The sequence below is a fragment of the Plecotus auritus genome (genome assembly GCF_963455305.1).
Source record: "Plecotus auritus genome assembly, chromosome: 1".
In the NCBI taxonomy this organism is placed as follows: Eukaryota; Metazoa; Chordata; class Mammalia; order Chiroptera; family Vespertilionidae; genus Plecotus; species Plecotus auritus.
The window spans coordinates 109,714,821-109,728,367 of NC_137770.1; the positions used below are offsets into that span (position 1 = coordinate 109,714,821).

At 39.8% G+C, this 13,547-nt stretch overlaps 1 protein-coding gene across 1 annotated transcript in view; it reads right to left on the minus strand.

Moving 5' to 3' along the window:
• Nucleotides 1-13,547, minus strand: part of NRP1 (neuropilin 1) — a 172,801-nt gene that overhangs the window by 104,882 nt on the left and 54,372 nt on the right. The window contains 3 exon segments of the mRNA XM_080686986.1: nucleotides 1,300-1,311; nucleotides 1,314-1,430; nucleotides 1,433-1,479. Coding sequence (XP_080543112.1) covers nucleotides 1,300-1,311; nucleotides 1,314-1,430; nucleotides 1,433-1,479 — 176 coding nt within the window.

Below are 13,547 nucleotides of genomic sequence, written 5' to 3' on the forward strand. Positions count from 1 at the left end.
AGAAACACTGAAATGGCTGTTCTCAGCCCCCTTTGTTGTATCATTTTTCTTGATAGTGCCATGTGCAGGTAGAGCAAATGTAGATATGTGTGTGTGCATTTGTGTACAAAATGATTTAACACATCAAACAGCTTTCAACACAAGAAAATATGTACATATGTAATCATCTGTACTATGATGTCATATGCATACTAAAGAGTTTCCAAGTATGTACTTAAATAAATTTCTGAAGTAAGTTCTCTTCATCTATCCACATTTCTATGGGGCAGTGTAGATTTCTTTGAAATTTTAAGAAGTTGTATCAATGTTCCCAGAAACTCCTAATGACTCCTTTCACTATTCTTAGTTGTTGCTGACCCAGAAGACCTTAGGCATTTGCCCTTGGTATGGCTAGATTTGTTCTATTTTAAAAAGTTCTTTTGCCTATATTCTAGAACAATATATTCAAATCTTGAGCCTCTGTCCCTAAATAGGTCCACCACAGATTAATGTCAAGGGAATAATTAAATATAATAAATATAAGTAAAGTATGAATTTAATGCATCAAAGGATTCTATAGGCTGTTGGAAAAAAGCAGTGATATGTAGATAAAGCTATATTGTTTATAAATTCACTGGCATGTGTCTTTAATTCCTCAGGCTGGGAGACCTGATTTATCAGATTCTATCCCATCTCAATATATACCATTGTAATAGAAGATTAGTAAGTAATTATATTGGAGGGGCGACTGACATGCAATCCTTAGGGGAATGCCATTGAAAGTGTTACTGCTTTATTTTTCCAAGAGGTCTTTCCCAACAATCCCCCCATTAATAGAAATCCCCCAATAGCTTTAGACACTCCAAGGATAGTGGACTGCTTTGCTTTTCCTGGGAACCACCAGGTTTAAATTTAGAATAAAATAAAGGGAACAGGATATACATGACTTTACTAGTAAGACAATAGGATTGCATTTTAATGGGGGAAAAATTAAACTTCAAGAGTAGATAAAACTTATATTTTAAGAAGAAATGACCTTAAAAGAGTTTAATGGAGTATATGCCTTATAAATGGTGGTTAACACATTAGAATCATGCAATTTTGATTTCTGAAGCATTTCTAAAAAATTTTAAATATACTTCCTCCATATAGTGGATACTTTTCCTTTGTTTAAAGTATTTCTAACATTTCTGTAATAAGAATACATGATTTTTTTCAAAAGGATAATAGGATTTACTCCTTGTCTTTCACTTTGTCTTCCATGAATCAAACAATGTTAATAAGCATTTAATTGTATTTGTTTTACTCTAGGTTACTCACCTCTCTTGAAAATTCATAACGTATGGAAAATCCTGCACCATGTGTCTCATAGTCAGAGACAAATTTGATGAAAAGAAATGGCCCTGAAGACACTATAGGAGAAGGGGCAATCTTTCCACAGAACTTTCCCCATAAACGCCATTTTCATTTTCTCCATCAATGACTTCCACATAGTCATACCTGACACAGAAACATGGAAGGAACCATTGGTTAGCAAGAAAATACCCTTTTAATTTCAAAAATTTAGAAATCAGCATAGTCTGTCAGGGAAAAAAAGTCCTATCTGCATTCACCACTGTATTACAGGGAGGGGAGAATCTACCAAAATGAAATAATTAAAATGGACTACATGAGGTCTGTATACCTCATCTGGCAATAGAGAACTATTAAAAATAATGGTGTCCATTATACTTGCAGACAATGTAGTTAAAGTAACTAATTAACAAGAAAAAGAGAAATCTCATGAGCACTATTCTTTTTTATTAAATTGTGTTCCTTTGTCTCTGGTGGTGCGGTATCAATACATAATGCTATGCATTCTTTTCAAACTATGCAGTTCTTTTATGAATTCAAAATGTCTCCTTAGCTGGAGCTTTCCATGAACAATACTTTCTATGAGCGACCCTCTAAACATATGGCCATAGAATAATAAACAGATTCTTTACTGTTTAACCCAATCCCAGCAAATGCCAGACTTCTTAGGAAAACTCTGGTTCAAACACAGATCTTCTTCTTCCAAAACTACACTTGAATTGCAGAATGTAACTTACCCAAAGAAAAAATGTTTATTTAAAAAGAGCAAGTAACTTTGTTTATACCATAAGCCTGAATATTTAAAAGAATATTGTTGTTTAAAAAGGAAACATAACACATTTGGAAATACCAAAATGATGTGATGTTTAAAAATCACGGCTTAATGATATACTGAGGAGACAAATGAATAAAGGAAGTGGCAATAAAATATTATACTCTAAATATTGCACTAAGATAACAGATATACTTGGACATTCTTTCTCTCTAAAAGGTCTGAAAAACTATCTCCAATAAACAATAGTCCCCAGGGAAACAGGAGATTTTCATTTGTTTGGAATTTTAATTTCTTAGTATCTTGCTCTTTCCTTTCTTATTATTTACCAAGTCACCTAGGAAAGAGATAATCTGATGTGTCTTCCATTTTTTTTTTCTTTGAGAACTGACATGAAAACATTACAATCCTTTCATTTCAACCTTTATTTCTGTGTTTAACTTGGTTCAAAAGTCTTGGGATATATTAATTTCAGTAATGGCTAAAATATGGCAGTAGCATAAATTGTATCTGGAAATTTAAAAGAGATCAAAGTGGGGGAAATCTTCATGATGACCAATGCCATCTTTAACATCCCTTTCAAACTGTCTAGGACACATTACTTATGTTTATATGAAGTCTCAGGAGACAACTGCAAAGATAATATCACTAGTTAAAGAGGACAGTTGAATGCTCTCTAATTAAAAATGACACTACTCATCAGTTATAGTTGTGTGCCAGTTTTGTGTTTGCTGAGGAGAAAATCAAGCTGACATTGATGGAACTAAACATTAGCATGGGAATTATTGCATTAACTGCATTTCCTCTACTGCATCCCAAGTATCCAGTAGCCATTACTGGCCTGCCCGCATCACTGTGCCTTTGCAAAACTAGGAAAATACCCAGAGGAATTGTTCCTTTTTCAATACTTTGGAGATGCTGTGCATTTTAAAAGAAGATGTAAAAGGGAGAAGTAAAAGTGGGAGAACAAGGAGGAGGATGAAGAAGCATTATGTTCAAAATCCTAACTAGCTTTATACAGTCAATAGGGGTAAGGGTGGGGGTACAGCTGGAAAAGAATGGCCAAACTCTGCATTCAATGGAAGCCTCACAAGTTGGCATTTATGTAGCAATTCCTTTTATCTCCACTGCTTCATTGACTAGACAGGTCTGCATGTTTTGCACACTTGTGTATAATTGAACTGTGATTTGAACTGTTGATTGTGTTTGTCCTGGTGACTGTGCATCCAGCTCTGCAATATAGGCTTTTTACTTGAATCCTGACACGATTTGAATACTAAGTGGCTAAATCCTAGTGCATTTTGCCTTCCAGGCACAAATAAGAAAGGTGGGTAAGGCTCTGGGCAGAACTAAGGGCCTTTCTGTGAGAACACCTTCCTGCCAGAGTGTGAGAGGGCTTGCTAGCACCGTGCTAGGGAAATTGAACAGGGAAAGAAGCTAGCGCTTTAATTGACATATATATCTTCTAACAGGAAATAGGAGGCTCCCCTCTTGGCAACAGTAAAAGCTATTTTTAAAAGGGAGAGAGGGACTACAAACTCTTCCCAGCAAGAGATGTCATTATTAAATGCCAATTTTAGGAAATTGAATTATTCATGGATACAATAGTTACATGTATAAATTGGACGAGTGCTCTCATTTTAGCACTTCCTTTCAATGTACCATCCAACAGGGCTCCTAAGAGCCGTATCACAAATAGCAGTTTATGTAACTATTCAGGAGGGTGTATTCGCACAAGTTGTAAAGGGTAGTGTTGCCAAAGAAGTTAGGAAAGCAGCTTGCCTCTCCCTCTGGAGTTGATACCAGTTCTATTCCATAAGTTTCTTGTTGACAAACGTGGTGCCAGGAATGCGGCTAGCGTGCCAAGATCCCTCTGAGAGACTAAATGTGTCACCACAGCAACACACCAAGCCTTCCTTGGCCTGAGGCCCATAATCCTTAGTTTGCAAATTTTACTCCTGCACCGAGGCTGACCCATCTCCCCCTCCCACCCACCCCCATTCCCCCCTCTCCCCCCCCCCACCCCCCATCTCCCCCTCCCCCCCACCCCCACCTCCCCCCTCCCTCCCACCCCCATTCCCCCTCCTGGTTACAGCACACTGCTCTATTACTGCTGTCCCTTGGCAACCACTGCGTTTCTTGGAATGTCAAGCTCCCCATTCGCAAAGGCAGAGACCTACAAAGGTGAAAATGGAGACACTTTTCCGCCCTCCTTAGGAACTGATATGATCCAGCAGTTGGAGTGGGAAGTGGAAACTATGTCTTGGGCATGTAATTCCTAAGAGCTAGAGGAGGGCTTGGAAAATTGACTTGTCTCTTCCTTTGGAGCTCTGCTCCTAAAGAAGAATGCTCTAGGTGGCAAGGAGATGGGGTCTGTCTCAAGTGCACTACCCTTCTGCACCGGCCCTCCCTGCTCTCAGTGTAAGCATGGGTCCCAGCTAGAAAAGCCCTTCCTCAAACCTCATCCTCCCTATTACTGGAATGTAAACATAATGTGGATTTTTAAAATATTCAGAGGCTCCTCTCCTCCTTTAGCCATCCTTCCATTTCTTTTCTTAAGCCTTCTACCTTAAAGCTTTTCCTTTCTGCACTAATAATGGTAAAGCAGCCTATATTTACCAGGAAGTAATGAAAAGATGGCTCAACCCTTTTACAATGAATTAAAAGCCACTTTTCTGTGTTCTCTGTCTTGAGGTGTGAAATGCTGGGGGCTTATCTCTGAAGTATCCCTAGCTTTAGAATGCAAGCTCCTGAAGCTAAAGGCCTTTTTGCTTACATATCCCCCCACCCTCACCTTACTTGAGGGTGATGAAAACACTGCATCCTAAGAGTAACCATGAGTTAGGTTTCCCACAGGAATTATAAAGAAATAAAGATTTCCTTCTAGAATTCTTGAAAGGATTATCCAGAGATTATGTTTTCTTTTGGAAAGTTTGAATATGGTATTAGGAAAATGGCCTGGTAGAGGGAAAAGTGATGGAAAATGAGAAAGTAGTCAGTCACCAAAGAGTGGTTTCTGAGGCTCTCTAGGTAGGCAGTGCTGAACATACAAACATCACGCTTTACTGAAGTGGGAGTTTCTCTTCCAGGTGTCAGTGACCCCTGAACTCTCCACAGTGAAGCCTGTTAATAGGAAGAAAGCTCATCCTCTGCAGGGTGTTGTCTGTGCAGTGTGACACTGTACCAGGCCCCTCACAGCTTCTGAGGGGCCTCGAATTATTAGAAAGGGGATTTTAGGCGATGGTGTCTTTTTTTTTTTTTTTAAATATATTTTATTGATTTTTTACAGAGAGGAAGGAAGAGTGATAGTCAGAAACATCGATGGGAGAGAAACATCGATCAGCTGCCTCCTGCATGCCCCCCACTGGGGATGTGCCCGCAACCAAGTTACATGCCCTTGACCGGAATCGAACCTGGGACCCTTCAGTCTGCAGGCTGACGCTCTATCCACTGAGCCAAACCGGTTTTGGCGCGATGGTGTCTTTTTAATCTCCTTCCAGAGACTCTATCCCCACGTGCCTATATACATTAATAATGGAGAAATTAGATCCCTGACATCATAAACCAGAGTGAGAAATAATGTTGGCTAACATAATTTTCACCTGCAAAAATGTGTTTCTTTGGGTGTTTGGTTTATTCTGCACAAGGCATTAATAGCTATCCCGATTGAACAATCTGTAAGGATTACTATGCTGCTGTCCAAGAATCACCTTACATATTCCCCAGAAAAGAACAGGTTTTCTCCCAGACCATTAGAAAAAGGATTTAGAAAGAAAATCACGACGATGGACCTACGAGGAGCCAATTAGTTTACATCTGTGTTTTAGAGTGATTTTATATTGGATTCATCCCTAACAGTTCTGTTTTGCTTGTGTTTTAAGCAAGATATATGAAAAGACTTACAAAGTTCATAGCCTCTTGTTCAGCAAAAGCATTTTTTAGAAATATATTCTAAGGAAATAATTCTAAGGAATAATGTCAAATATTTATGCAAAAAACTATTGCTTGATGCTTTATTTAATAATGGGGGAAATAGAACTAAGGCAAACAGGAAGGAAACAAAGAAAATTTATGTAAATTCAAATCATGGAATATTATTCAGCCATTGAAAAGCATGCTCAATAAAAAATGTTTTACAACAGGAAAAATGAATATGCTATAAGTGAAAAATCAGAACATAAAATGCTATGTGCAGTACATTCTCAACTCAATCATATGTAGAGAAAGAACTGAAAGGGAAAAGGCTCAGCTGTTAGAAAGTGCTAATAAGCTTTTAATAATATCAGGGTAATGAAATTAGGTTCATCAGATATTTCTGAGTTTTTCAACATTTTTATGATGGACAAGTGCTCCTTTCTAATCAGATAAAAGTTATTTTGAAAAGCATTAACTACCTATATATAAAGTAGAAAATCAGCACCTATTGCCTAGCTAACAATTTTATATTTCTTGGTCAGAAAACACTATCTTTTATGATGTTTTATTTGGAAGTAAATAAAAGGCTTTGCCTTTTTTTCTGAGCAACTGAATCAAGAGACTGTGTAATTTTTTTTAAGTACTAGAAAGTTAAAATAAATCAGATTTGATCTCATATTTTCTGAAATGCTGGCAATAACACTTGCCATTTGTTCAGTAATTTTCATGTTACCAAGTGCTCTCAGCTGTATTATCTGACAGTCTTTACAGCAAGCATGTCAAACTCAAAGTCTAACATGGGCCAAATAAACAAGGTTTAAGTTTATGTGGGCCGCAAAAAAAACGAAAGCTTCCATTTTCATAGAAACATAGGTTTATTTCAATAGAGACATGCTGAATACAAAGGGCTGAAATAAATGAGTAATCGTTAACATAAAATAATAGAACATTTTAATAAAAATCAATATTTTTTCTTGAACATTAACTTACAAGACACTGAATAACTGCACAAATTAATAAGCATAACACGAATAAACCTATTTTTCTTGTTCTCCAAAAGTGAAATATTTCCTGTTGGGCACACCAAACAAGTCAGTCCGAGACTAATGACGTGGCAATTGGCTGCTAAAATATTCGCTGCTAGTATTAGTGGAGAGAAATGGTACGCCTGCGTGTAAGACTTGTAAGGGAAATGAATGCAACACGATTATAGTAACCAGTCATTAGCGAACATTGTAGTTCATTATTAACAATTATGTATAACAGGATATTGTAAAAATTAACTTACAACATTTTTTTAAAATATATTTTATTGATTTTTTACAGAGAGGAAGGGAGAGAGGGATAGAGAGTTAGAAACATCGATGAGAGAGAAACATCTATCAGCCGCCTCCTGCACACCCCCCACTGGGGATGTGCCCGCAACCAAGGTACATGCCCTTGACCAGAATCGAACCTGGGACCCTTCAGTCCACAGGCTGACGCTCTATCCACTGAGCCAAACCGGTTTCGGCAACTTACAACATTTTTATTAAAACGTTTCTTATATACCTTTATACTGGCTGGGCCGCAAAAATATTTGTTGTGGGCCACATGTGGCCCGCGGGCCTCAAGTTTGACATGTTTGCTTTACAGGGATCCAGGAAGGAAGTTATCAAGTGGTACGAGCCCAAAAGCCCAGACCTGGGGAAGCACTGGGTCAAAGACACACATGCAGGAAATAACTTGTATCCTTTCAACATTGCCTACTTCAGGCAATACTTGTTCTTGTTACTCCCTTCATACATATTTTTGGCAGATGAGGAATGGGTATGACTTTATTATTCTTTATTATTTTATAACTATTCATTAACAACTCCTAATTAATTTTCAAACTGGTCTATGTTGCTAGAAAAATGGCATATCAACTAACATTTCATTAATTTTTCTTAACAGTGTGCTTACAGCTATATAAACAAACTTCTTGGGTGTGCAAAGGTATACTTGCATGTGTGTAAGAGAGAAAGAGGGAGAGAGCTACAGAGAGAGACAGAGAGGGTGCTCTTGACCTTCAGGGAATCATGTGAGTTGAAAGTTTCAGTGGAATTGATGGTGGCCATTGATTGGGCTTTCTCCCAAAGCTATACTGGTCCTCCTAACCCAGCTGGCTGTTTAGAGACCACATGACAAGAACCCAATCCCAGACTGGGCCAAAAAGATGGAACATGGAGATGCTGGAGTAGCACTAAATGGTAGGTGTTATTTTGTTTTCTTTCTAGTGCCAGCACCCTGGGCCTGAACACAAATAGCTCTATCCACTACCCAGGATACATAGGTGGAAAGGGCAGGCCCCTCTGCCCACACATGGGATAGCACTAGCCTGGTGCATGCCCTTAGCATGAAGTTGGCAGCATCAGAGATTCAGAGCAGGGAGAGGGCCTGAGCTTGCACCAGAGAATCCCCCCACTTTTCCAGAGGAACAGAGAGCGGAGCTATCACCTGGCTCTTGTCCTCCCAGCTCCTAGCCTCTGATCAAATGCCAATTTCTATGAAAGCCATTCTCAATCTGTATACAATTTTTAAATTTCTCATATTAACAGGATATTGCTTTGCTTATTATACTGTCATACCCCCCCTTTAAAGTGTGTTTCTAAGTTTATAAAGCGATTTTTCTTTATTAGAATATAAAATATTTCCCCTAAATATGTATTTTTTCAATATGTATATGCTTGTATACATATTTTGTTCTTTCTATAATCACTCTGTGTATTAGAAGCAGGAGTTTAGGGTATTACTCTTGGAGCTTGGGCTCATTTTCATTTATGACACTTTCTAAAATTCAGTTTTTCTTATTTCTAATAAACCTTTTGATACACCCCTACCTTCTAATCCATAGTATGACTACATCTATACTTGTTAAATGTTTATGCATATTTTTATCATGTGCTCTGACATTGTCAGGGCCTAGGTGACATTTTTTCAACTGTGGTAGCTACCTATGACATATTGATAACCCCATTCATTTCAGCAGGGGAGTAACATTTTAGTAGCATTTCCATTTCCCCACCATTGAGTTCCTGCACTGATCTTATCTCTCAAACTCAGGTTTCACCTATGAGTAGACTGAGGGTCCAAGGTTTTCACTGTCTGCTTAGCTTCAAAATGAGCACAGGTTGCAGAATGCACAGATGACCACCTGGCTGGTTGGGCACAGGCCACAGAGCTGGGGAGAGCATAGTGCTAAAAAGACCAGGCACCTTTGCTCAGTGGCTGCTGGATGGATTTAAGCCAAATCATCTCTCCTGCAACTGACCCCACTGATTGTAAATGGGATGCCAAATCCTTACCTCTCTTGGGACAAAAAAAATCTGCAAAAATTTTTGCAAACACTTCTGTCTTTTGTCATTGTAAACCACAAAGGCCCACACAGCATTAATCTTGTGCTTGTCCACAAGCTTCCAGGTAATTTTCCTCCAGTAAATTGAAACACCTAACATCTAACATCCAACTAACATCTTCCCAGAATGTGACTCCTCTAATTAAGCTTAGTAAAGATTTCTGTATGTACCATTTTTAGATAGACAGTCTCAAATAATCAGAATATAGTAAAAATGACATATTAAAATGTTCATATTTAAGCTTTTGTAATGCTAAATTACAATAATAAGAGCAATGATAATGAATATCCACAATTTCATTGCAGCTATAGAAAACTGATGATTAATAGGTTAGATAATAACACAATAATATGTATAAGAGATCACAGCCCCAAGAAAAAAGGTATTAGAAAAACAAAGAAAGAAAATAAAAGAAAAAATGTTTTACTGGGGTAAAATTAAAAGAGATATTAAATGGCTTTCATTGGAGTAATGCAAAGGGATTAATAATTTATTGTGTTGGAGATTATGAGAGCTGCAATGGGTCATAGCTGGTCAAGACCAAGTCAGAAGGGGAGAAACTGAGATAATAAACATCAAGTGTGTACTAGACATTTTGTTTCTTACTGCTGTGTAACAAATTATGATAAATCTAAGAGCTTAAAACAATACACATTTATTAGCTCACTAGGGGCCCAGTGCACGAATTTGTGCACCTTGAAAGGAACAGTGGGCCGCGAGGCTGTGGTGGGCACAGGGATGGGTCTCGGCCCATACTCTGCATCCCCACCAGGCCCCTCCCGCTGCAGCCCCAATCCCCTGTCTGCCAGCAGCCCTGGTCCTGCCACCACTGTTCCCATGCACTGACAGTGAGGAGCAATTGGGGCCAGCGCCAGCAGCAGGTACAAGTGGGGCTGGCGCCATCAACAGATGTGAGCAGCAGCTGTTGCCCCAACACCCCTCAGGAGCAGGAGGAGGTGAAGAAGCCCTTGGGAGTAATCAGGGCCAGCAGCCGCTGCTCTCTCCCACTGACGGCGCTGAGCGATTGGGACTGACGCTAGGCATCAGCAGTAGGTGTGAGCGGTGGCTCTGGCACCAGCTGCAGGTGCGAGTGGGGCTGGCGCTGGCAGTGGATGCGAGCGCAGCTCTGGTGCTGGCAGTGGGTGTGAGCGGGGCCGTGGCCAGCAGTGGGTGCAAGAGGCCACTGCCGGCCCCAATCTCCCCTCAGGAGTAGGGGGAGGTAGAGAGCCCTGAGGGGCGATTGGGGCCGGCAGCCACCACTTGCACCCCCTGATGATGCCCAGTGATCGAGACTGGTGCCAGGTGCTGGCAGTGGGTGTGAGTGCTGGGTGGGACTGTGGTGCATGGGAGCAAAGAATTTTCAGTAACCACCAGAGGCTTGCCCTGATGATAGTGACTGGTGCCCCGCCTTGGTCTGGCGTCCCTGCTCACCTGCTCCACCATCCCGCCACATTGACGCCCACCATGTTCCACGCTCTGCAGCGTACTGCTGATACCCGCGCATGCCCCCTGGTGGATAGCACACATCATAGCGACCAGTTGTTCAGTTGTTTGGTTGTTCCACCATTCGGTCTATTTGCATATTAGCCTTTATTATATAAAATGGTTATAAATGAAGTCTGGCATGGCATGGCATGGCTGAGATTTTCTGCTCAGGGTATCCTAAGACTGAAGTCAAGGTATCAACAGGGCTCTCTTACAATGAATTCTTCTCATGCTTTATAACTCTTTAAGAAAAGCTCAGTCCCATTTAAGGGTTCACCTAATTAGGTCAGGCTCACCCAGGGCAATGTTTCTTTTTTGAGGTCAACTGACTTGGCAACTTAATTCTGCAAAAATCCCAACCAAGATTAATGGTTGATTGAATAACTGGGAGAAGGTGTGTGTACACCAAGGACCAAGGATCTTGGGGGCACTTCTCCGGATTCTGCCCACCACACAGATGAAGCTCTGGTAGAACACATGAAGCTTCGAAGCTGCAATAGAAACTGAAGGCAGGCCAGACCATCTACTTATATCACCTGATTGAGCAAAGACTAGTAGGATCCAGGGTAAAACTAAGGACAGGATTGGGTATGCAAAGCAATGGTTGAAATGATTTCAATGTCCTCATGTCATATTGGCTGTTGATTTAGGATCCCTGAGCCACAGGCAGTGCTTGCAGTGAAAGGGAAGGCAGGGTTCTGGAGTGAGCCACACTCTCCTGATTGAAGCAAAACAGAAATGTCAAGATTGTCCTACACATATGTCTTGAGACAGAAAAGTAGTAATAGCTTAATTCAAAATTAATATACAAAAGAATTCAAGACATGGTGTAAAATAATGGTCAAATGTATAATTTTATTAGAAAATGTTTGGAGTTTGAATTTTTCATTTCTGAGGAATCTGACTCCATAATTAAGATTTATTGGCATGGGAGATTAAAAAATCCTTCAGAGGGGAAATATTTCTATGATTTAACTCAGATTATGAAATCCAAAGCGTCATTTTAAATTGAAAGAAAGAATGCCTCCTTTAAAAAAAATAAGCTCCAGAAGTGATGGAGTCTTCCAGTGTCAAACTTGCAAAGTTCAGTATTTATAGAAAAATTCACATGCCTTTAATTACAATAACTTCATTCCCTAAGTAAAACTGTGCCATCTGGAAGATATTAACATCATTTACAACTTGTTTGCCTCCCTATTTCACAGAAAATTTTACTTCTTGCCAGCTTTCCACTGATCTCAGGAAAAAAATAATTACCTTTATGAATTGTCTTAAGATGGGTTTATAGAGCAAGTAAAGACATCAAGGAGTGACAGCGGGAACATTTTAGACATATTTACTTATTTGCTTTAAATCCTTACATCTTTATTTTAAGGTGCTTTTCCTTATACAGTATATTCTCTTCTCTCTGCTCCTCTCTTCTCAGCCTTCCAAAGAGAAATATATATATATATGTGTGTGTGTGTGTGTGTGTGTGTGTGTGTGTATGTGTGTGTGTGTATTTAATGAACTGAGTCTCTTTTAACATGATCCTGTGGAGAAAGAGAGCTGGGGCAGGAAGAACTAGGTCCTCAGGAGCCACTCCTGCACCTTTGATCTATCAAGAAGTGTCACCATCTTTGGCCTCCCATAAAATGTCAAAGAGGACAGTAAGGCAAAGAGTTCACACCTGCCTGACCAGGCAAATTAGCCAAAATGGGACAACTGTGATCCGAGTCCTCACACTCTGCCACTGATCAGTGCCTTGGGTAGGTCACTAACTAACCCCTGTGAGCCTTAGTTGCTCACCTGTAAAATGGACAAGATAATTAACTTATAAGATGACAGGAGCATTAAATGAAATAATTATGCAATGCTGAGGGGGCTTGAGGTCCCTTTCCAAGTGAGATTGGAATGCAGAAGGAAAAAGACAATTATATAGAAAGCTGAATGGAGCAGTTGTTTTTGACAAAATGTATACAACTCAGTTCAAAGCAGACTGCAGTTCAGGTGATGCAGGACATTTAACTATTGTTATCTCTCAGGGGTGTTGATCAGTCAGAACATGACTAACTCAGAATATGACCATAATCAGATATTCTGAAAAATACTAGTTGCAGTGACAGTAGGTCTTGCTCCAGTACTGCCAACAAAACTCAGTCAATTAAAGTCATTGTCCATAATGGAGTTAAAGAAGTCAATTTATATGTACCACTATATGTGTGTGTGTGTGTGTGTGTGTGTGTGTGTGTTTAATCACTAAATCCATTAAGTATTTTCATTGATGGCACAACTGATTTAATGATCTGCAGTTGGATTAGTGCTATGAGCATGCAGTGCTGAATTTGCTCAGAAAGGCCCCTTAGTTGGTATGGTGGGAGTACCAGGGTGCAACATCCAGTTCTGGAAAGGCAGTGACTCTAGCTTACACCATCCTGAAATCTTGATCCTCAAGTTGTCCTTTTAATCTTTGGAAAAGGAAATAAAACAATAATTCCGTTTCAGACTATGGGCGCTAATTTTAAGATAAAAAAAATCCTCCTAATTTATTACTAACTAGAGGCCCAGTGCACAAAATTTGTGCACAGGAGGGGGGTGTCCTTCAGCCCTGCCTGCACCCTATCCAATCTTGGACCCCTCGGGGGATGTCCAACTGCGGGATTGGGCCTAAATTGGCAGTTGGACAT